Raw genomic sequence first — 25,998 nt, forward strand, 5'->3', positions numbered from 1 at the left:
ATTTTGGTCCTTTGTCTGGTGATCACCAGTGTTTAAAAGTGTCGATAATCCGGAACGATCATTCTTCGGAAAGCTCCTTCATCCATTCTAGGCCCCTCTAAATGCACATTAAAGGTTGGCTTCACATATCTGCATTTTTTTACTCAAGACCACGATGCCCAGACTGGCCGTGGGTCTTCTGACCTTAACGCAGCAGCCTCATATACAGACCACAAAACATGGATGTGCGAAACTGGCTTCAGGTTGTATGAAGAAAGCAGACAAAGTGCGAACCCCCACAAAAATGTCCATCAGAGCAGTTTATTTTTGTTGTACTTGTAAGGTCAAAAATCTTAACAGGTGGATCATAAAATTAATTTAGCTAATATTGTTGTGACCTTGTAACACATACACCGTACATTCACACTGAAGGCATCAAAACTATGAATTAACACATGTGGAATTATATACTTAATAAAAAAGTGTGAAACAACTGAAAATATGTCTTATATTCTAGGTTCTTCAAAGTAGCCGCCTTTTGCTTTGATGACTGCTTTGCACACTCTTGGCATTCTCTTGATGAGCTTCAAGAGGTAGTCACCGGAAATGGCTTTCACTTCACAGGTGTGCCCTGTCAGGTTTAATAAGTGAGATTTCTTGCCTTATAAATGGGGTTGGGACCATCAGTTGTCTTATGCAGAAGTCTGGTGGATACACAGCTGATAGTCCTACTGAATAGACTGTTAGAATTTGTATTATGGAAAGAAAAAAGCAGCTAAGTAAAGAAAAACGAGTGGCCATCATTACTTTAAGAAATGAAGGTCAGTCAGTCTGAAAAATTGGTAAAACTTTGAAAGTGTCCCCAAGTGCAGTTACAAAAACCATCAAGCGCTACAAAGAAACTGGCTCACATGAGGACCGCCCCAGGAAAGGAAGACCAAGAGTCACCTCTGCTTCTGAGGATACATTTATCCAAGTCACCAGCCTCAGAAATCGCAGGTTAACAGCAGCTCAGATTAGAGACCAGGTCAATGCCACACAGAGTTCTAGCAGCAGACACATCTGTACAACAACTGTTAAGAGGAGACTTTGTGCAGCAGGCCTTCATGGTAAAATAGCTGCTAGGAAACCACTGCTAAGGACAGGCAACAAGCAGAAGAGACTTGTTTGGGCTAAAGAACACAAGGAATGGACATTAGACCAGTGGAAATCTGTGCTTCGGTCTGATGAGTCCAAATTTGAGATCTTTCGTTCCAACCACCGTGTCTTTGTGAGATGCAGAAAAGGTGAACGGATGGACTCTACATACCTGGTTCCCACCGTGAAGCATGGAGGAGGAGGTGTGATGGTGTGGGGGTGCTTTGCTGGTGACAGTGTTGGGGATTTATTCAAAATTGAAGGCATACTGAACCAGCATGGCTACCACAGCATCTTGCAGCGACATGCTATTCCATCCGGTTTGCGTTTAGTTGGACCATCATTTATTTTTCAACAGGACAATGACCCCAAACACACCTCCAGGCTATGTAAGGGCTATTTGACCAAGAAGGAGAGAGTGATGGGGTGCTACGCCAGATGACCTGGCCTCCACAGTCACCAGACCTGAACCCAATCGAGATGGTTTGGGGTGAGCTGGACGGCAGAGTGAAGGCAAAAGGGCCAACAAGCGCTAAGCATCTCTGGGAACTCCTTCAAGAGTGTTGGAAGACCATTTCCGATGACTACCACTTTAACCCCTTTAAAGCCCATGACGTACTAATACGCATCAGTGCCCTGGGCTTTAAGAGCCTGACCTGTATTAGTACGTCATCGCGCGCGCACACAGGCTGTGCGGGTGTGATCGCCGCCGGGTGTCAGCTGATTGTCACAGCTGACACCCGGTATTATGTGCAGGGAGCGGTCCCGCACCGCTCCCGGCACATTAACCCCCGCAATGCTGCGATAGAAGTCGATCGCAGCATTGCGGAGGCAAGGGGAGGTGATCGCAATACTCACCTCCTCTTCCGGCCTCCAGAGCTGTCTGCCGGGGCTTCCTGGGTGTTGCCATGACGACCCGATGTCGTCATGACAACATCCGGGTCACCAGACAGCAGGAAGATTTTTTGGACATGCGCAGTGCATCTCCAAACTATCTTCTCCCTGTCCAGCGCTGACTGCCTGCATGGCACAGGGATGGTGCTCAATCCCTATGCTATGCAGGTGATCAGAATAAAAAAAGTGAAAGTCCCATAGTGGGACAAAGTAAAAAAGTAAAAAAAAAAATTGTAAAAATATTTAAGAAAAATTAAAAAAATAATCCACTAAAAATAAAAATATAATGTACCCATCAATAAATATTATGAAAAAAAAGCAAACAAAAGTACACATTTGGTATCGCCGCGTCCGTAACGACCTGACCTATAAAACTGTTCCACTAGTTAACCCCTTCAGTGAACACGGTAAAAAAATAAAAAACGAAGCAAAAAACAATGCTTTATCACCATACCGCCAAACAAAAAATGGAATAACACGCGATCAAAAACATGAATATAAATAAAAATGGTACCGCTGAAGAAGTCATCTCGTCCCGCAAAAAACAAGCAGCCATACAGCTCCACCATCCGAAAAATCTAAGTTATAGCTCTCAGAAAAAAGCGATGCAAAAAAATATTTTTTTCTATAAAATAGCTTTTGTGTAAAAGCGCCAAAACATAAAAAACGATATAAATGTGGTACAGCTGTAAACGTACTGACCCGAAGAATAAAGCTGCCTTATCAATTTTACCACACGCGGCACAGAATAAAAAAAAAAGGAAAAAAAACACAATTCCTGAATTGTTGGTTTTTGTTTGTTCTGCCTCCCAAACGCTGGAATAGAAAGCGCTCAAAATGTCACATGCCTGAAAATGGCACCAATAAAAACGTCAACTCATCCCGCAAAAAACGAGCAGTCACATGACTCTGTCTGCCAAAATATGGCGATGCAAAAACTAGATTTTACAAAATATGTGTCTTTTAGTGTGTGACAGCTGTCAATCATAAAAACCCGATATGATTCTGGCATCGCTGTAATCGCACCGACCCGAAGAATAAAGTAATCTCATCACTTATACCGCACGAGGAACGGCGTAAAAAATAAACGCTAGGGCTGGGGTTGGGGTTGTGCTAATGTTAGGGTTGGGGTTGTTTTTTTTTTCAAAAGTAAAAAAAGAAAAAAAAAAGAAAAAAAGATGACGATATGGCAACTAGTGTTGAACGCAAGTGCTCGCTACTTGAGTTTGCATTGGGTGCTTAGGTATGCACTGAGTATTGCGGGTGCTCGAGTCTCCACCCCATATGCTTCGCGGCCAAAAAAAACCTTGCGGGGATTGCCTGCCATGCACGAACGATCCCCGCATTTTTTTGGGGGGTGTCTAATAACCGTGAAACATGCGGGCGGGGACTCGAGCATTTCACTTGAGCGCCCGTGATACATGGTGCATACCTGAGTACCCGATACAAACTCAAGTAGCGAGCACTTGCACTCAAGAGTAATGACAATTTATGCAATATGATGACCTAATGTTATCAAATACTGTGTCGTACTTCTGGGTTCAAAATGTTCACTATACCCCTTAATAGAATCATTGAGGGGTATAGTTTCCAAAATGGGGTCACTTGTGGGGGAGCTCCACTGTTTAGGCACATCAGGGGCTCTCCAAACAAGACATGGTGTCCGCTAACTAATTGAATGGAAAATCGGCTCAAATTGTTAGCGGACACCATGTTGCATTTGGAGAGCCCCTGTGTGCCTAAACATTGGAGCTCCCCCACAAGTGACCCCATTTTGGAAACTAGACCACCCAAGGCACCTATCTAGATGCATAGTGAGCACTTGAAACCCCCAGGTGCTTCAAAAATTGATTCGTAAAAATGAAAAAGTGGAAAAAAAATACTTTTTCATTTTTACGAATCAATTTGTGAAGCACCTAGGGGTTCCAAGTTCTCACTATGCATCTAGATAGGTGCCTTGGGGGGGGTCTAGTTTCCAAAATGAGGTCACTTGCGGGGGGGTTTCCACTGTTTAAGCACATATGGGGGTCTCCAAACGCAACATGGCGTCTGCTAATTATTCAAGCAAATTTTACAATCAAAAAGTCAAATGGCGCTCCTTCCCTTCCGAGCCCTGCCATGCGCCCAAACAGTGTTTTTTCCCCACATATTGGGCATCTGTGTGCCCAGGGGAAATTGCACAACAAATTTTAGGGTCCATTTTTTTCTTGTTACCCCTGCGAAAATAAAAAAAATTGGGTCTAAAGTAACATTTTTGTGAAAAAAGTTAAATGTTCATTTTTTTCTTCCACATTCCAAAAATTCCTGTGAAGCACCCGAAGGGTTAATAAAGTTCTTGAATGTGGTTTTGAGCACCTTGAGGGGTGCAGTTTTTAGAATGGTGTCACTTTTGGGTATTTTCTGTCATAAAGACCTCTCCAAGTGACTTCAAATGTGAAGTGGTCCCTAAAACAATGGTTTTGTAAATTTTGTTGGAAAAATGAGAAATTGCTGGTCAACTTTTAACCCTTATAGCTCCCTAACAAAAAAAAATTTTGGTTCCAAAATTGTGCTGATGTAAAGTAGACATGTGGGAAATGTTATTCATTAACTATTTTGTGTGACATATCTCTCTGATTTAAGGGCATAAAAATTCAAATTTTGAAAATTGCAAAATTTTCACCAAATTTCCATTTTTTTCACAAATAAACGCAAGTGATATCGAAGAAATTTTACCACAATCATGAAGTACAATATGTTACGAAAAAACAATCTCAGAATCAGTGGGATCCGTTGAAGCGCTCCAGAGTAATTACCTCATAAAGTGACAGTGGTCAGAATTGTAAAAATTGGCCTGGTCATTAACGTGCAAACCACCCTGGGGGGTAAAGGGGTTAAGCTCATCAAGAGAATGCCAAGAGTGTGCAAAGCAGTCATCAAAGCAAAAGGTGGCTACTTTGAAGAACCTAGAATATAAGACATATTTTCAGTTGTTTCACACTTTTTTGTTAAGTATATAATTCCACATGTGTTAATTCATAGTTTTGATGCCTTCAGTGTGAATGTACAATTTTCATAGTCATGAAAATACAGAAAAATCTTTAAATGAGGTGTGTCCAAACTTTTGGTCTGTACTGTATACACACACAAACACACATTTTTCGTATAATTCTAAAAACTATTTGCGCCGAGTTGTCATCAGATCTCACTTTTTTTCCTGCAGGAATAAGACCTTACAAGTGTCCGGCATGTGACAAGTCCTTTACCCAGCGCTGCTCATTGGAGTCTCACCTGCGCAAGATCCATGGAGTCCTACAGAGCTACGCCTACCGTCAGCGCCGCTCCAAGATCTACGTCTGTGAGGAATGTGGATTTACATCGCCCAGTTCTGACACCTACACCCTGCACATTCTTGAGGCGCATCCAAACAACCCACTGCTCGCCAAACACATAAGGAGAAGAGGAGCCGGGGCTCACAGAGGAGAGATGGGAGCGCTCCTCCACCCAACACCGTGTTACCTCTCAAATCTTGTCCCCACCAGATGCAGACAATACAATCTTGAAGACTGCTCACCATGAGTTACTGGTTTAAGATTTTCCTCCACAAACGAAATGATCAGCAACATTAAGTAAAAAAAATTAATTTATTTAAAAATAAAAACATACAAAGAACCAAAAACTAAGAACTTCCAGAAAATGATCACTCTGTCCAGCGATGACCGCAGTGGGGAGCAGTGCACACATAATACAGCCTCATGGCGTCCTAGAAGGAAAATGGAAAACGGTTTTATTTGTACAAGATTATAATTAAGAGGGACACAGCTTAATTTAAAGGAAAACAAAGTTAATAAAAATAAATATTTTAATACATAAACCTATAATTCTCCCCGTTCTAATCTGGTGTCTAGTTTTAAGAAAAAGTGGCTGCCGCAGAAGCCTCCAGCTCTGCCCAAAAGATTGTTAAAGGGGTATTCTGGTATTAACAAATTATTACCTATCCCCAGTACAGGTGATGGCTACTACATGGAGCAATGGTTGTCCATCCACCCTGCCAATCAATTTAATAGCTATAGGACTGATGAATCTAGCCAAGTAGAGAACTCCTTCACTTCTCTATAGATTTACTGCTATGCAAGCATGACCGCTGCCCTATTTAATGCTGGCGATTGGTGCTGGTCTCACTGATTTAGTAATCATAGGGCATAGTGTATTGTAACAACCTGAATACCCCTTTAAACAATACCCCTTCTTCTGTTAATCAGCCCATAGATCTGGAAGGTTTCAGAAGGATGGCCTGCTCAATTAAAAAAATAGTTGGCAGGAAATGCTATGCTTTAAAGAAAAATAAAAGTTTATGGTGTACCTCAGCTCGAGCGCTGTGAGACTGGAAGAACACGGCTTCTTTGTGGCCGCACCTGGAGAGGAGATAAGATATAGGTAGAACAGAAGACACAGCGGAGAGGAATTCACAGCACATGATGGGAGCTGTGAGTGGATTTTAGTGTCATTGGAGAAGATCACTTACTTTGCGCAGGGATGATCCTCCGTACGAGGCAGTGTGGGGTCTTGAGACACATCTGCAATGATCTGAGTCAGCTCACTGGGAAATAAGAAGTGGAAGTCAGTGACTGAAGAGATGACATCGAATAATGAGATCAGAGGTTAGACCAGCTTCACATGTCCATGAAACAGACCAGGCATTGATAGGAATATCTGACCTGAGACAATGGCCACTTGTATGCCCATGAGGTAGACAGCTCAGGAGACCCTGGCATTAAGATCTGATCATGGTTTGTATTGCTCAGAGGTCTGAAACGGGCCTTGGGCTTCATTCAGACATCAGTGTTGCATGCACAGGTTCGATCCATCATGTACACAACAAGTAACCATCACAGTCTATGAAGCTGTTCACATTTCCATGTTTGATCACAGAGCAGGTGCTGCAAAACTCACGGAGACATGTCTGTAGTCTCCGGTATCACAAATGAAAAAGGGCCAAAACAAGTGCATGGGTTCATGAAAATCACTGACCGCACATGGATGGCATCAGTGAACAATCTGTGTGCTGTCCGTGACTAAATGCAATGTATAGGAGCTGTCATTTATCAGTCTGTGAAAATCACTGATGACACCGGCAGCATTTTCCCCACACGTGTTTACACATGGATGTGTGAATTAGGCCTTATATTGTGGAGAGCAAAATCTCATCATATATGAAGTTGCTGTAACTCCTCCATTGCATTAATTTTAATAAATCCCATTTGATGTCTACTGACAAATGAAGCGTGCAGATATTGCTCACTGCAAACAATCAAATGACAGCTCTTGCTTTCCAAAAGGATCTTTAACCTCTTAAAAGTGTATCCATATGCTTCATCAAGTTAAGATTAGTCATGGGGGGCTTCTCCAAGTTAGGATGCCCCCCTATGCCCTTCAGCTAGATTGGAGAACCACTTTTTATGAGCATCAGTGACTCAAAAAGTTCTCTTCTAAGAGACAACCCCTTGTTTGGTGATGGAGTGAACCCCTATTTTGTTGCGACCTACTACGAGCATTTTTATTTTTTCCAGGGAGCTTTTTTTTTTTTTTATTTCTGGAAGAAGTGTATTTACCAACACCACAATACAGGGGGTTTATTTTTATTGGGAGGATATTACTTTTGTATTTTTCAATCTTGTTGCTGCCGTCTATGCAGAGTAAACTACATGTTAATATTATTGCAGTCACATACATAGCAAGTTTGCTTATTTCTCTAATGTTTTGCCACTTTTGCACATCCAAAGTATTTTGTGAAAAATTGGGGTAGGACTTTCTAATAAATCTTATTTAACTGCCATTTCCATCTCTCATCAACTGGTTAAGAAAAACGACACTGCTCAAAAAAAATAAAGGGGACTTTTAAACAGAATATAACTCCAAGTAAATCAAACTTCTGTGAAATCAAACTGTCCACTTAGGAAGCAACACTGATTGACAATCAATTTCACATGCTGTTGTGCAAATGGAATAGACAATAGATGGAAATTATTGGCAATTATCAAGACACCCTCAAAGGAGTGGTTCTGCAGGTGGGGACCACAGACCACATCTCAGTACCAGTGCTTTCTGGCTGATGTTTTGGTCACTTTTGAATGTTGGTTGTGCTTTCACTCTCGTGGTAGCATGAGACGGACTCTACAACCCACAGAAGTTGCTCAGGTAGTGCAGCTCATCCAGGATGGCACATCAATGCGAGCTGTGGCAAGAAGGTTTGCTGTGTCTGTCAGCGTAGTGTCCAGAGGCTGGAGGCGCTACCAGGAGACAGGCCAGTACACCAGGAGACGTGGAGGGGGCCGTAGGAGGGCAACAACCCAGCAGCAGGACCACTAACTCCACTATTGTGCAAGGAAGAACAGGAGGAGCACTGCCAGAGCCCTGCAAAATGACCTCCAGCAGGCCACAAATGTGCATGTGTCTGCACAAACGGTTAGAAACCGACTCCATGAGGGTGGTATGAGGGCCCAACATCCACAGATGAGCGTTGTGCTCACAGCCCAACACCATGCAGGACGCTTGGCATTTGCCACAGAACACCAGGATTGGCAAAGTCGCCACTGGCGCACTGTGCTCTTCACAGATGAAAGCAGGTTCACACTGAGCACATGTGACAGACGTGACAGAGTCTGGAGACACCGTGAAGAGCGATCTGCTGCCTGCAACATCCTTCAGCATGACCGGTTTGGCAGTGGGTCAGTAATGCTGTGGGGTGGCATTTCTTTGGAGGGCCGCACAGCCCTCCATGTGCTCGCCAGAAGTAGCCTGACTGCCATTAGGTACCAAGATGAGATCCTCAGACCCCTTGTGAGACCATATGCTGGTGCGGTTGGCCCTGGGTTCCTCCTAATGCAGGACAATGCCAGACCTCATGTGGCTGGAGTGTGTCAGCAGTTCCTGCAAGATGAAGCCATTGAAGCTATGGACTGGCCCACCCGTTCCCCAGACCTTTATCCGATTGAGCACATCTGGGACATCATGTCTCGCTCCATCCACCAACATCACGTTGCACCACAGACTGTCCAGGAGTTGGCGGATGCTTTAGTCCAGGTCTGTTTTTCCACTTTAATTTTGGGGGTGACTCCAAATCCAGGCCTCCATTGGTTAATAAATTTGATTTCCATTGTGATTTTGTTGTCAGCACATTCAACTTTGTACAGAACAAAGTATTCAATGAGAATATTTCATTCATTCAGATCTAGGATGTGGTATTTGAGTGTTCCCTTTATTTTTTTGAGCAGTGTATAAATTCCCTGCCTGACCTACAGAGAAAATAGTAGGGGTGACTGCATGGTGAAAGACTCTTGCGATTTCTCTGAGCGCTGATGTTTGTCTTGCACCCTGGAGTCGCCCCATACTATTTTCTCCTGCACCCTGGAGTCGCTCCGTACTATTTTCTCCTGCACCCTGGAGTCGCTCCGTACTATTTTCTCCTGCACCCTGGAGTCGCTGCGTACTATTTTCTCCTGCACCCTGGAGTCGCTGCGTACTATTTTCTCCTGCACCCTGGAGTCGCTGCGTACTATTTTCTCCTGCACCCTGGAGTCGCTGCGTACTATTTTCTCCTGCACCCTGGAGTCGCTGCGTACTATTTTCTCCTGCACCCTGGAGTCGCTGCGTACTATTTTCTCCTGCACCCTGGAGTCGCTGCGTACTATTTTCTCCTGCACCCTGGAGTCGCTGCGTACTATTTTCTCCTGCACCCTGGAGTCGCTGCGTACTATTTTCTCCTGCACCCTGGAGTCGCTGCGTACTATTTTCTCCTGCACCCTGGAGTCGCTGCGTACTATTTTCTCCTGCACCCTGGAGTCGCTGCGTACTATTTTCTCCTGCACCCTGGAGTCGCTCCGTACTATTTTCTCCATAGGGCAGGGTATATACAGCCGGCATCAGTATAAATACTTACTCCACTTCGTGCGTGATCTTATTCACATATATACAGCTGTTATCGGCCTCTTGCTGGTAGTCACAGTTTCGACACTGGAAATAAACAGGTGTTCAATGATGAGATCACAAAATTGATCCAATAAAAAGGGTTAAACCATTCCATACAGAGTAAAGTATTGCTGACATTAAAGGGGTTATGCCCATCCTAGTAAATAGGTGATGACATATCCTAGCAATGTACTAATGATCACTGGGGAATGGACCTCTAGGACCCCCATAGATGTGGAGAATGAGTGTACCCCTGTACACTATTCACTTGTATTGAGCAGTGTTGCACTGGGTGGCTGAAATAAACCCTATACTTTGCTGCAGCCCTTTTACATTTTTCTCTCTGCACACGGGCATTACCAAATACCTGCTGCATATAAATGAGGCCGGGTGCAGTATCCCACACAGATGGGTTTGGCAAGAGTGCAGCTGTGCAGGGAAACCCTGGAGGAGTGGAGTGCAGCTCCTATATTCTCAGGATGTGTGGGGTCCCTGAGGTTAGGAGGCATCACTGAGATGGGAATGACCCTTTAACTACTACATCTGCAGATTACTGACTTACAGCAACCGAAAACAAAACACCTGTAAGTGGCCCTGGGGGTCTCTGACATGAAGGTACATGATCATGGGGACATGGACAGCACCAGATCTCAGCAGAGAGCTGCTAGCAAGCATTTATCTACTACTACGTGCTGCATCTGCTACAGCAAATCTTGCTGACTTTGGCTTTCTCTTGCTGAATCAGCTGTTTGTAGGGGGCGAGTACAGCTGCATCCGAAGTAAAGCCGTAATGAGACCACTCAAAACCCACCCTGAGGTCTACAGCACCTACACCTTGCTGAGCGCAGCACTTAATACCGGGCTATGGATATGTATGAATGCATGCATGTCAGCACATCGCCTCTGGAAGCAGGGTTCTAGATCTTACCGCATAAAGGAGGATCCGATTCTCTTTGTCTTCTTTAGGATACAACATGTTGTTGCTAAAATTAATATAAATAGGTGTGAACACTACAGCAGCAGTGCAGTCATGATGTATTTGGTTATTATGCTTTGCTTATATAGCGCCATCATATTCCACAGCACTTTACAGACATTACTGTGCCCATTGGGGCTCACAATCTACATTCCCTATCAGTATGTCTTTGAAGTGTGGGAGGAAACCGGAGGCAGCAGCCTCTTGTGCTTCCTACAGGCTCAGGTACACAGTATACAATGATGGCCTATGGGCACAACATGTAATCCTATGGGATACAGCTGCAGCCATCAGGAGTATTCTCCAAACTGGACCCTCCTGTGCAAGGAGAATAACAGCCAACAAGCTGTAAACAAGTAAACCCCAATTATTAAACATTACCTAAATATGAGACACAGCACTGTCCCCGACTCCCCTTAAAGGGGAGTTCCAGTTTCAGGAAAAAACATCCCCAGGCTGCAGTTTGTTATAAAAGAGGAGGGCTGCTTTACTCCTCCCCAGGTCCAATACAGAGTCCACTACAGCTCCTGATATTTGTTATTGTCTGCAGTGGTGCTGTCACATCGCTAGTGAGAGCTCGGTGGCTTGCGCCAGCAATTAAGGCAGGGTTGCAAAGCTCACTGATTGTCTGCAGTGCTGTCGACGTGACATAAGCACTGCAGACAATAACAGGCAGCGGCAACAGTTCCCAGGATTGGTGGAGGCCTAAATTGTGACTCCCAGCAGGTCTTCACAGATCCCACAGAGAGCAGACTATCTACACCACAGGATCCGCGATAACTCGCTCATCGTTTGCGAACCATCTGCTCCCAGGGCACAAAGACGCCTCGGGTGACTGGCAGAGGCCATGTGGCCCCCGGTCTATACTGTGCACAGGACTGCCAGAGCCCCACAGACTAGAAATGGGGTTTGTATGTGCAGAATAACACCAGGGAGGAGAAAATGTAGCCGCTCCCCTCCCCCACTCAGTGCTGCATCCCCCAGCATCATGGCGTGAGAAGAAGCAGGTGGCACTGAGTACAGAGGGGCAGTGCTGTGTTCTGGGGCAGAAGTTTTTTCCATGTTCCCCCTTCCACGGTTCTTTGAGGTTTGGTCAGTGGTGTGGACAATCCCTTTAAGTTTCAGCTGTAGCCATATATCCCATCCTGTGTAATAGTGAGAGGCGGCATCTGCCCAGTGACCGCCATTTGGAATTACATACCCCGCTCTTACCATTCTTGACAGAACCGGATACCTACGAAGCCCTGCTCGTAAGTCCCGTCCGCCTCCATCCCGTGTTCCGGAAGCAATGGTAACATGTCTACACCGGACGTTACGCGCGACCACAGCCCGACCAATCAGCTCCTCTCTGGGTCTGCGCCCGCGCAGTAACGCCCACTTTTATTCAGATCAACGTAGACACGCCCAATATGTAAATAGAAACCACGCCTCATTCTGAAGAAAAGAAAAGCCACGACCACCGACTGCCGCAGTTCTCCCATGACTGACTTGTGTCGCCATCAGCGTGAAGCCGCCATTTTGTTGGTGGGACATGTCGATTTCTTTTGTTTTTTTGCACATAAACAGCGAAAAATAAAGATCTGTGTTTTGTGGAGGGCTGGTCTCGCATTTAATATTTCTTACCTCCAGTCTCTTTTATTTTTGTAATCAAGAGGGGTTTTTTTAACACCTTAAAGACTGTTATTTTTTGCTTTTCTGTCTTTGCATTTTTTTTGTCCCATTGGTGGGCTTGTTTTTGTTGTATTTTTGTATAACATTGTTCACATTATCATATAACGTGCTAAAAAAATGGTAAAAAAAAATGCCACCTGGGGCGAAATTGTGAAAAAAATACGATTCCCGCAGCCATTGCAGAATTTGGCCAGAATTTTTTTTTTTAGTGGGGTAAGGGCTGGCGTTTGTTTTTACAACGTTCGCTTCCTATAAAAAAAATGATCCGGTAACTTTGTTCTAGGACTCTGGAATTTGGGGCAAAAAATAAAGTCAACAAACACCACAAAGCAAACAAAAAACTTTAGTGACTCCTAAAAAAATGCAAATATATACAAATGTGCCAAGGAGCGATGGAAGAAATGTCCGCTGCTGATGAAATGACAAGCCACAAGGAGATGAAGAAATGCTGGTTTAATGTCAACGCGTTTCAGAATCACTCCGACTCCTTCTACAGGACAAACCACAAATAAAAGCAACGGAGAACATATAAGCGGTTAAGCACATGAAAATTTTTAAAAAAAAGGCGCTGAGGAGGGAGGGAATATACCGTCACATGTGGTCGAGGAAAAAGTTCAAACGTTAAAAACGGATCTACGGAGATAAAAATGCAAATGATGAATTGGGTCCTAAGAACATATGTATTTAGAAAGACAGAAAGTGGAACAGTTTACAGAGGTGAAGCCCGGTGACAAGTTTCCTTTACCTCCATCTAGTCTCCAACTCCGTGGTACTAAGGGCCCGATTCACTTCCATTTTTGGAACAAATTTGCTATTGCAAGTAGATCAATTTTGGCGTTGTTCACACTGGTCTTGATAAAGAGCTGTGCCAGAGTCAGACGCTCTTGATTCATGAAAAGGTGTATATGTATCGGGATTGTCAGACAAGCGGCGTGCACCTCCATGGGTGCCTTCCCACAGTTCCTACTCCAGTCCCTGCTGGAGTAACATTTGTGGTGTAGCAAACGTCGCCATTTGTCATGAAATTGACGAGTGGTGGTCGCCACAAACTTGTCCCATCCCACTAGCAGCGCCCAGTATGTCAGAGCTGGGAGACAATGGCGTCAGAACGTTAAAAGTTTAGCACAACCCCGAGTTGCACCTAAATTTTGCAACTTTTCATAACTTTTACTCCAAAATTCTGGCCTGAAAGCTTTGATGCATCAAGCACTTAGTACTATAGAAAGCTTTGATACATCGAGCACTAAATATTATAAAGTGGCTTTTTTTTTTTTTTTTTGTAGATTGTGCATTACCATGAACCTTCCTGTAGGTGGCACTAGAGACTGCACTCATTTGTCTCCGTTTTCCAATTAGTTATCAAAATTAAATATCATTAAATAATGGAAAATGTATGTACTATTGTAAAACACAATAGACCGAGCTGTCAGATGTCAGAATCTCACATTTACTTAATATCAGACATCTACAAAGGTCCTTATATGGACGCGGTTTTGTTACTGGCCAGCTATGGTTGGCTCAGTTCTGGGGTCACTGTGGATGGTTGTGTTATGGGGGGACTTTTCCTAGCATTATTTTGGGGCTAATACCGATCTGCGTAACCATTGCTGGCTCTGTTAAAGATTTATTTCTATCTTCATAGATGTATATTGCCAGGCAGCGTTTGTAATTACAAGCAATTTTGCAATTTACTGTGTCTTAAAATTTGCAGCCGTTCTTGAGATATCAACACTTTTTCTTGGTTTATAGCTTGTTGCCTAGGGAACCGACCACCACTTGAGTCTATTTTTTAAGCACTGCACTGAAGGTGGCCGGGATTAGGAGGTAGCCAGCGATCCTGGCCAGCTTCAAAGAAGTGCTTAGAAGTTCAATAGTAAAAAGCAATGGCCATGTTCTGCTGTCTAGCAGCGGTGGTCGGTCTCCAAAGCAACAAAAGCGGTAAAACAAAAGAAAAGTATTAATATCTAAAGAAGGGCTGACATTTTTTATAAGCAGTAAATTGCAAACATTTCTTATATTTGGACTCGCTATCGGACAATACCCATTTATGAAGATGAGACTAGCCCTTTATGAGGGACTACTGTAGTAGTTGCACTTTAGCTGACAACAATATTGGGGTACTATGCCTCCAAAAATGTACCACAGTATGTAATACTTTTTGGCTTCCTTTTTATATAATTTTGGAGAGCAGGCGGTATGCATTGCTTACATTGGCGAGCAGCGCTGCTTTCTGACATGGGTGAAACTACAGGTCTCCTAAAACCCAAACCCTCCCTGTCTGATTGGCACTTGGGTGTGTGTGTATTTTGCCAGTGTATCTGTAAATAGTGTTTTACAATGCTGATGACTATGAGAATTACTTAAAGGGATCCTGTCACAAGATTTTTGATGACTAAACTGACAGCATGATGCTGTATTAATTGTTACCGGCATTCTGAACCTGCCCTTATTAAAATCATTGTTAAAATGTGCCCTTCTGGCAGACAGATAACTTTAATATCAGTACAGTCTATATGTAACAGGCATATGAGAAGTCATGGGGGTGGTGCTGGAGTGGTAAAAAGTCATGGTGTCCAGGCTCTAATCCTGCCCATTTCTCCTTGATTGACATCAGCGCCACTTGTTCTAAAATTCTGCTTAAAGGCATGTCAAACAATTAGAAATACGATAAGAGCCACAACACCGTGACCCTTCATCTAGTCTTGCACTGCCCCCGTGACTCTTCATTTTTCTAGCACCGCCCTGTGACTCTTCACCAGTCTAGCATGTGACTCTTCACCAATGCAGCACTGCCCCCATGACTCTTCACCAGTCTAGCACCGCCCCTGTGACTCTTCACCAGTCTAGCACCGCCTTGTGACTCTTCACCAGTCTAGCACAGCCCCCGTGACTCTTCACCAGTCTAGCACTGCCCCGTGACGCCACCATTCTAGCATTACCCTGTCATTCTTCACCAGTCTAGCACTGTCCCATGACTCTTCTCCAGTCTAGCACTGTCCCTGTGACTCTTCACCAGTCTAGCACCGCCCCATGACTCTTCACCAGTCTAACACCGCCCCATGACTCTTCACCAGTCAAGCACCGCCCCGTGACTCTTCACGAGTCTAGCACCACCACTGTGACTCTTCACCAGTCTAGCATCGCCACCGTGACTCTTCACAAGTCTAGAACCGCCCGGTGACTCTTCACCAGTCTAGGACCTCCACCGTGACTCTTCACCAGTCTAGCACCGCCCCGTGATTCTTCACCAGTCTAGCCACCCCGTGACTCTTCACCAATCTAGCACCGCCCCTGTGACTCTTTCCCAGTCTAGCACTTCCCTCGTGACTCTTTACCAGTCTAGCACCGCCCCTGTGACTCTTTACCAGTCTAGCAAAGCCCTATGACTCTTCACCAGTCTAGCAACCCCCCCGTGACTCTTCACCAGTCTAGCCACCCCGTGACTCTTCACCAATCTAGCACCGTCCCCGTTACTCTTTACCAGTCTAGCACTGCCCCGTGACTCTTTACCAGTCTAGCACCGCTCCCATGACTCTTCACCAATCTAGCACCGCCCCATGACTCTTCACCAGTCTACCACCACCACCGTGACTCTTCACCAGTCTAGCACCGCCTGTGACTCTTCACAAGTCTAAAACCACCCCGTGACTCTTCACCAGTCTAACACCGCCACCGTGACTCTTCACCAGTCTAACACCGTCCCCGTGACTCTTCACCAGTCTAGCACTGCCACCGTGACTCTTCACCAGTCTAGCACTGCCTTGTGACTCTTCACCAGTCTAGCACCGCCCTTTTTATCTTCACCAGTCTAAGACCGCTCCATGACTCTTCACCAGTCTAGCACCGCCACCGTGACTCTTCACCAGTCTAGCACCGCCCCTGTAACTCCTTACCAGTCTAGCACTGCCCCCATGATTCTTCACCAGTCTAGCCACCCCGTGACTCTTCACCAGTCTAGCACCACCCCGTGACTCTTTACCAGTCTAGCACCGCCCCTGTGACTCTTTACCAGTCTACCACCGCCCCTGTGACTCTTTACCAGTCTAGCACCACTCTGTGACTCTTCACCAGTTTAGCACTGCCCCGTGACTCTTCACCAGTCTAGCATCACCCCCATGACTCTTGGGTTACTCTCTACATATAGCACTTGTTGAGGCAAAAATAATTTTTCTGTCAAAAAGTAAAACCAAAAAATTTTACAAGGAATTTTTAGAATGATGTTGTAAAGTATGTATAATAGAACAATTTGGAACCCGTCTGTAAATTCTTTACATTGTCCTAGGATAGCAGATGCTGATCTTTATGATTGTGACCCACTGCTAAGATAACCTATCACTTTATGATCAATTGAGGTCTGACCTCTTACTGTGGAATTTCATGAGAGATGGGGGGGACATCAAGCGCAATAGGATCAAACCCGGTGGAGAAATTAGTCTAGGTAAGAAGTAAAGGAAATACCTATTGGGGATGTTTAACCCACAACTGGGGAATCAAGGTATGACAGCTGCCCTCAAGTCAGAAGATCCCACCCTCAAGTCAGAAGATCCCACCCTGTGGAACAAATGGTAGGAGGATAGGAGTAGTAGCCTGCGTTGCTGTGCTAGATTCAAGAAATCTGGAGGAAGTTGTAAAGGATTAGACCAAGCAATTTATTCTCAACGCATTTCAAAGTTGGACCTACTTCATCGGGAGAACCACCGATATTGTGGTTCTCCTGATGAAGACGTTGGACTACTACTACAGACTACTACTCCTACCCCCTCCACTTGCAGGGAATTTCATGAGCATATAGCAGTTGGACCCCCAGGATATGCACTAGGTACGACACTACCAAAGAAATGTGAATAATCCGATGATACTCTAGTCTACTCCTGCCAACATTGTAGAGTTTGGAGATGACTTTATTGTACACAGCCGGCTTTATTCTTGTCCTGAAATATTTAAAGGCAATGGACACCCTTGACATGGAAATAATGTTGTTGGTTTTTTTTTAACATATGTTACTGGTTACCTTCACTTAGCTAATTGTACTAGTTTCAGTCTGCAATCTTTATTGTTTCATTCATTTTCACAGACCCTGGTATACAGTTTGCATTCTGATCCAAGTTTAAAAATGTTCCCTAATGGGAGTGTCTCTTCTAGTAATATAGGCAGGATGTAAGCTCTGCCTGTATCTATAGCCAGCTTTCTCTGCCCTCCCTGAAACAGTACATGCTTTCTTCCCTCTCCACATTGGAAATCTGTTTATAACCCCTCAGCGCTGCTAACTTCAACACAGAGAGAAGGAAGGGGAAAACCAGAAAGAGTCATCAGAGCCAGGAGCAAAAGCTCCGACAAATTTGTCACTTTTGCAAAAGCACTGAGCTAGATAAAGCACAGATAAGCTGGAGCTGCAAAATGGTAAACATTTTTGATAAGGATTATTTAGAAAGCTGCTTATCTTTGCATTTAGGAAACAAATGAACAACAAAGAAAAAAGTCTATGCGACGGTGTGCATAAGCTTGAAAGCTGCAAAGTTACAAAATACAACAAATCTTTCACAAAATGCGCAGTTAGGGGATTTGCCATTTTGCATTGAAAAATGATAATGTATCAAAACGCCCAAGAGTCAATCCTGTTTAATATACAATTGTCTATTGTTAACCAACAATGCAAGTTAAATACAGACCTTCTATTATCTGCATGACCTGTAATAACTGGGAAGGGCTAATTAGCTCCAAGTTCCTGTTAATCTCACAATCAGGAACACCTGCCTATGAAACTAATGCCAATGCTAAGGATAATACAAAGGAAATAATTGTATCTCAGGAGGCAATTCCTATGTATGCCTGCCTGCCAACATTATTTTATCTTAATGGAAATTCGTAATCAGTAAATGACCTTTCGGTTAAACCATGTTTTTAGCTTCAATGTTTTTTAATTTTTAAATCATTATCAAAAATAAAGAATTCAGAAATCTTGCAATTTTTACACTGGGTCAAAAAATTAGTTTCTTGCTTTCTGTTCTGTACACATTACTTTTCAGCAGTCTCATTATTATTACAAGCAGGATTACAATCCACCATTCACAATATCTGATGTCACAGCTCACCTCCTCCCCCTCCGGTAAAATGACTGATAACTCCTCTATATACAGTAGATAACAGGATCCAACATTCACAATAGGTGATGTCACAGCTCACCTCCTTCTCCTCCTGTACAATGACTGCTAACACCTCTATATACAGTAGACAACACAGGATCCACCAGTCACAATAGGTGATGTCACAGCTCACCTCCTCCTCCTGTACAATGACTGATAACACCTCTATATGCAGTAGGTAACACAGAATCACAGAATTCAAAATAAGAAAGGTCCAGGGGCGTACAGAAATCAGGGGGCCCCATAGCAGAAGTTCTAATTGCCTCCCCCACCCCCAACAACAAAAGAATAATTAATATTCGGCTGGGCCACAGAAGAGCAGATCTCACAACTTTCCAACCTTTACAAAGTAATTTTCCTCCTACTGAAGACCTAGATTCCCCATTTATTGCACTCATAAAGTATGATGCCAACAAAAGTGCCACACAAACACAATGTGGTAGCCCAAGGGTGAATTCCTCCACAGTACCCTCCACACGCACAGTATGATAATCCTACTGTACCCCTCCTCAACTCCGCTGGCAAAGTATGGTGACCCCCACACAATATGATCTCCCAACTATGACCCCCACACAGTCCTTCATGCAGTATAATGCACCTACATACAAAATAATGGCCCCACACCTCACCACACTATATAATGGCCCTCACTAGCCCTCCAAACAGTATAATGGCCCGACACAGTATGATGGACCCCACACAAACCTTCATACTGTATAATTGCTTGCATACAGTATAATGGCCCCCAAAGTAAAAAGACTCCCAAGCTCTCCAAATATTATAATGGCCCACACATAGCGCTTCAAATATTATAATGGCCCCACATAGCCCTCCATATAGTATATCGCACTCCCCATAGTCCTCCATATGGTATACTGCACTGCCCATAGTCCTCCATATAGTATACTGCACTGCCCATAGTCCTCCATATAGTATAATGCACGCCTATAGTCCTCCATACAGTATAATGCAGCCCATAGTCCTCCATATAGTATAATGCACCCCTATAGTCCTCCATATAGTATAATTCACCACCTATAGTCCTCCATATAGTATAATGCCCTCCCCATACTCATCCATATAGTATAATGCACCCCATAGTTCTCCATATAGTATAATGCACTCCCCATAGTCATCCATATACTATAATGAACTCCTCCATATAGTATAATGCACCCAATAGTCCTCCATATAGTATAATGCACCCCATAGTCCTCCATATAGTATAGTGCACTTTCCATAGTCCTCCATACAGTATAATGTACTCCCCATAGTCATTCCATATAGTATAATGCTATAATGCACTCCTCCATATAGTATAATGCATCCCATAGTCCTCCATATAGTATAATGCACTATATAATCCTCTATATAGTATAATGCACCCCTATAGTCCTCCATATAGTATACTGCACTCCCATAGTCCTCCATGCAGTATAATGCAGCCCATATTCCTCCATATAGTATAATGCACCCCTATAGTACTCCATATTGTATAATTCACCACTCATAGTCCTCCATATAGTATAATGCCCTCCCCATACTCATCCATATAGTATAATGCACCCTCCATATTGTATAATGCACTCCCCATAGTCATCCATATAGTATAATGAACTCCTCCATATAGTATAATGCACCCCATAGTCCTCCATATAGTATAATGCACTTTCCATAGTCCTCCATACAATATAATGCACTCCCCATAGTCATTCCATATAGTATAATGCACTCCTCCATATAGTATAATGCATCCCATAGTCCTCCATATAGTATAATGCACCCCATAGTCCTCTATATAGTATAACGCACCCCATAGTCCTCCATATAGTATAATACACTCCCCATAGTCATTCCATATAGTATAATGCACTCCTCCATATAGTATAATGCACCCCATAGTCCTCCAAACAGTATAATGCACTCCACATAGTCCTCCATACAGTATAATACACCTCATAGTCCTAAATATAGTATAATGCACCCCATAGTCCTCTATACAGTATAATGCACTCCACATAGTCCTCCATATAGTATAATGCACCTCATAGTCCTCCATGTAGTATAATACACTCCCCATAGTCATTCCATATAGTATAATACACTCCCCATAGTCCTCTACATAGTATAATGCACCCCATAGTCCTCCCAACAATATAATGCACTCCACATAGTCCTCCATACAGTATAATGCACCTCATAGTCCTAAATATAGTATAATGCACCCCATAGTCCTTCATATAGTATAATGCACCCCATAGTCATTCCATACAGTATAATGCACTCCTCCATATAGTATAATGTATCCCATAGTCCTCCATATAGTATAATGTACTCCATAGTCATTCCATACAGTATAATGCACTCCTCCATATAGTATAATGCACTCCTCCATATAGTATAATGCATCCCATAGTCCTCCATACAGTATAATGCATTCCACATAGTCCTCCATACAGTATAATGCACCCCATAGTCCTCCATATAGTATAATACACTCCCCATAGTCATTCCATATAGTATAATGCACTCCTCATTATAGTATAATACACCCCATAGTCCTCCAAACAGTATAATGCACTCCACATAGTCCTCCATATAGTATAAGGCACCCCGTAGTCCTCCATATAGTACAATGCACCCCATAGTCATTCCATACAGAATAATGCACTCCTCCATATAGTATAAGGCATCCCATAGTCCTTCATATAGTATAATGCACCCCATAGTCATTCCGTACAGTATAATGCACTCCACATAGTCCTCCATGTAGTATAATGCACCCCATAGTCCTCCATATAGTGTAATGCACCCCATAGTCATTCCATACAGTATAATGCACTCCTCCATATAGTATAATGCACTCCTCCATATAGTATAATGCATCCCATAGTCCTCCATACAGTATAATGCACTCCACATAGTCCTCCATACTGTATAATGCACTCCTCCATATAGTATATGTAGCATCGGCGTCTCTGCCCCTTGCTAGGCAGAGACGCCGTCCCTCTCACCTCCCCGCTCCTGGCGCGGCGTCCTCAAGCGCTTCTCTCCCCGCTGCTTCCGGCGGGCGCTCCTTCCCCGGCAGTGTGCTTAGGGCGCGCGCGCGCTCCCCCTCTCTTAAAGGGACCGCGCGCGCCGTCCTAAGGAGTCCCCGGCCAATTGCCGGAGGACCTCCCATATATAAGGCACCTCCTCCAAAATTGAGGTGCCTGAGCAAAGTTGTTTGCACTGTGTCTGATCTTTGCTTCAGCCCTCAGGTCCCGCTGCTAGCCTGACTCCTTGTCCTGCCAGCCTGTTATCTGCCCGTTACCTGCCGAGCCTGCCAGCCTGCTCACCTGGAGCGCTCACCTGTTACCTGCCTTGGCTGTCTGTCCGCTCACCTGGGAGCACCCGCCTGTTATCTGCTGTGTCCGTCAGCCCGCTCACCTGGGAGCGCCCACCAGTTACCTGCCAGTTACCTGCCTCGTCTGTCTGCCCACTCACCTGGGAGCGCCCACCAGTTACCCACCAGTTACCTGCCAGTTACCTGCTGTGTCCGTCAGCCCGCTCACCTGGGAGCGCCCACCAGTTACCTGCCAGTTACCGGCCTCGTCTGCCTACCCGCTCACCTGGGAGTGCCCACCAGTTACCTGCCAGTTACCTGCCTCGTTTGTCTGCCCGCTCACCCGGGAGCTCCCGCCTGTTTCCTGCCAGCCTGCCTGGAGACCCTGCCGTCACTTGCTGTGACCACCTTCCTGGTAAACCTAAAGACTGCTACTTGCCCAGCTTTCTCGAACTGTGACCACCTGTCGGCTACCAGAGACTTCCGCCTGCTTGCCGTGTCCATCCGCCATACCGGTCAGTCCCAGCCATCTGACTCGTGGGAGCCACCTGCTCTCTTACAAGGTCGTCCCCAGAGTAGCACCTGGTCCCTCAGCCCGGATCCTCCCTGGTCACGGTGTCGTTTGCTGCCGTACGACCAGGGTCGGTTCGGGTGGATACTTAGTCACGCCCCTCTGGGTCCCTCCTTGCACCTCGGCACAGAGGTTCCACCACCCGCACCCGTAACAGTATAATGCATCCTATAGTCCTCCATATAGTATAATGCACCCCATAGTCATTCCACATAGTATAATGCACTCCTCCATATAGTATAATGCACCCCATAGTCATTCCACATAGTATAATGCACTCCTCCATATAGTATAATGCACCCCATAGTCCTCCATATAGTATAATGCACATGATGGAACATTCTGTCTTCACTGAATACAGATTTTACCTAACAATTGAGAATTTTGATTATGACTGATTAGTTCTGTCAGAAAAAGAAGCACATTTCTCTGATAAGATATATTACAAAGTTGCTTATTTTCATGTGTATTATTGATTGTATTTATAAAATAAAAATTAAAATGACGGTTATCCTTTAAAAAATAAAAAGAGGGTGGAAATTCCTTTTATTTCCAATTGAAGATCATTCAGATAAAATGGTGTCTGTAGCCACCCTGCACTATGACTAATGCTGACTATAAGACCACCTTCCATGAACTGCATGAATTTCCTAATAGGGTATTATTAACAATCGTGTTGGCAGAGCGCAGTTCTTCTTTGAATAAGAGGACTTGGATGAAGACATCAAGGTGCCATTTATCTCTGTGCGCCAAGATCATCAGATAGGTTAGCTTTTAACTATTACAACCTTACTGGATGGATCCTGAGCCAACTTTAATACCTTTGCCCTTTCAACATCAATCAAGTTGTAGTTATAATTCTAAAGGTCTTGAAGTGGAATTAATTGTGCTATCTATTATTCCATAAAGACCTTGGTTGACCGACACACAATAGAAATGACTTTCATAAATTGTTTTTCCCTCATTGATAATGGTCGGCAGATTGGAATCAGGCCTCATTCACACATCTGTGTTACGGGTCCGGGTGGTGGAACCTCTGTGCTGTGGTGCAAGGAGGGACCCAGAGGGGCGTGACTAAGTATCAACCCGGACCGACCCTGGTCGCACGGCAGCTAACGACTCCGTGACCAGGGAGGGACCGAGCAGAGGGACCAGGTGCTACTCTGGGGACTACCTTGTAAGAGAGCAGGTGACTCCCACCGTACAGATGGCAGGGACTGACAGGTATAGCAGATGAAACAGCAGGCAGGCTGACTAGTGGTCCTGGAGGATGGACTGGTAGGCACGGCAGGTGACAGGAGGGAGCCTCCGGGTAGGCTGTCAGGTGGTCACGGCAAGTGACAGGCAGAAGTCTCTAGATGGACGGTCTGGTAACAGGCAGGTAACAGGCGAGCGCTCCCAGGTGAGCGGACTGACAGACACGGAAGGTAACAGGCAGGTAACAGGTGAGCGCTCCCAGGTGAGCGGGCTGACAGACACGGCAGGTAACAGGCGGGTGCTCCCAGGTGAGCGGGCTGGCAGACAAGGCAGGTAACAGGTGAGTGCTCCCAGGTGAGCGGGAAGACGGACACGGCAGGTAACAGGCGGGTGCTCCCAGGTGAGTGGGCTGACAGACAAGGCAGGTAACAGGCAGGTAACAGGCGAGCGCTCCAGGTGAGCGGGCTGGCAGACTCAGCAGGTAACGGGCAGATAACAGGCTGGCAGGCAGGACGAGGAGTCAGGCTAGCAGCGGAACCTGAGGGCTGAAGCAGAGATAAGTAACACTGTGCAACAACTTTGCTCGGGCACCTCCATTTTGGAGGAGGTGCCCTATATATGGGAGGACCCTCGGCTATTGGCCGGGAACTCCTTAGGACGGCGCGCGTGGCCCCTTTAAGAGGGGGGGAGCGCGCGCGCCCTAAGCACAGTGCCCGGGGGACTGCGCGTGCCGACAGCAGGAAGAGAAGGAGAGCGGGGAGCGCGAGGGGAGAGGAGGTGAGAGGGACGGCGTCTCTGCTTGGCAGGAGGCAGAGACGCTGATGCTACAGTACCCCCCCCCCCTTACGCCCCCTCTTTTTTAGGCCAGAAAGGAATTTTTCAAGGAGAAGCGGGGCATGAATGTTCTCCCTGGGTTCCCAAGTTCTCTCCTCTGGGCCAAACCCCTTCCAATCCACAAGAAAAAGGGTCTTTCCTCTTACCCTCTTAGTGGCCAGAATGTTCTCTACCTCAAAAATGTCCTCAGCGGAAACCGGAGCAGTAGGAGTACCTGGATTGTTGGAAGAAGAGTTAAACACAACTGGTTTGAGGAGAGATACATGGAAGGAGTTGGGAATCCGTAAGGTGGCCGGGAGTTTTAACTTGTAGGCCACTGGATTGATCTGTTTGAGAATTTCGAATGGACCGATGAACTGAGGACCCAACTTATAGGAGGGTATTTTGAGTCGGACATGTTTGGAAGAGAGCCAGACTTTATCTCCCGGGCGGAATTGAGGCGGCTCCAGACGTCTCTTGTCAGCATGTTTCTTTATCCGCTAGGATGACTGAAGAAGTGCGAACCTGGTATTCTCCCAAATGGTGGAGAATTCGCAGACAAGAGCCTCCGCCGCAGGGTTGTCCACCGAGGCGGAGATGGGAAACGGAATCCAAGGAAGTTGACCGCAGACCACGAAGAACGGGGATTTCGAAGTGGATTCGCTCTCATGGTTGTTGTAGGAGAATTTGGCCCAAGGTAGGAGCTCCACCCAGTCGGTATGGTGAGCGTTAACAAAGTGACGGAGGTAGCTGGTAAGGATTTGGTTGATTCGCTCCACTTGGCCATTGGACTGTGGATGGTAGGCGGAGGAGAAATCCAGGGTGACATCCAGTAGCTTACAGGTAGCTCTCCAGAAACGTGAGGTGAACTGAACCCCTCGATCCGACAAAAGGTGGAGCGGTAGACCATGGAGACGGAAGATATGACGAAAGAAATCTTTGACCAACTGAGATGCAGATGGGAGACCAGGCAGAGGGATAAAGTGGGCCATTTTAGAGAAGCGGTCGGCGACCACCCAAATGACTGTACAACCGGCAGAAGCTGGGAGATCAGTAATAAAGTCCATGGCAAGGTGCTGCCACGGGGCAGCAGGTACAGGAAGAGGCATTAGGCGGCCGGCTGGAAGATGTCTGGGAACTTTGTTGCGGGCACAGGATGAACAGGCCGAGATGAAGTCTACCACATCCTTGCGCAGGGTAGGCCACCAGTAATGCCGGGTAATGAGCAGGAAGGTCTTCTTTTGGCCAGCATGGCCGGCTAGTTTAGATGAATGACCCCAGTGAAGAACCTTCTCACGATCTGGTACTGCTACAAACGTCTTACCGGGCAGAAGACGAGCAAGAT

At 45.3% G+C, this 25,998-nt stretch overlaps 2 protein-coding genes across 2 annotated transcripts in view; one reads left to right on the forward strand and one right to left on the reverse strand.

The window, feature by feature from the left end:
- The window catches only part of OVOL3 (ovo like zinc finger 3), a 22,991-nt gene extending 17,243 nt beyond the window's left edge, over positions 1–5,748 (forward strand). Inside the window, exon 5 of the mRNA XM_073637938.1 lies at positions 5,213–5,748. Coding sequence (XP_073494039.1) covers positions 5,213–5,568 — 356 coding nt within the window. The 3' untranslated portion in view covers positions 5,569–5,748. The remainder of the gene's footprint in view (positions 1–5,212) is intronic.
- POLR2I (RNA polymerase II subunit I) lies at positions 5,622–12,266 on the reverse strand. Its single transcript, XM_073637939.1, has 6 exons — positions 12,146–12,266; positions 10,886–10,940; positions 9,929–10,002; positions 6,515–6,589; positions 6,353–6,404; positions 5,622–5,752 (listed from the first exon to the last, which is right to left on the reverse strand). Exons 1-6 carry the CDS (start codon positions 12,229–12,231, stop codon positions 5,690–5,692), a joined length of 405 nt encoding a protein of 134 aa, XP_073494040.1. The 5' UTR covers positions 12,232–12,266; the 3' UTR covers positions 5,622–5,689.
- Between the last annotated feature and the right edge of the window lie 13,732 nt (positions 12,267–25,998).

The sequence above is a fragment of the Phyllobates terribilis genome, unplaced genomic scaffold, assembly GCF_046119375.1.
Source record: "Phyllobates terribilis strain yellow unplaced genomic scaffold, ASM4611937v1 Scaffold_7__3_contigs__length_470593459, whole genome shotgun sequence".
Taxonomy (NCBI): Eukaryota; Metazoa; Chordata; class Amphibia; order Anura; family Dendrobatidae; genus Phyllobates; species Phyllobates terribilis.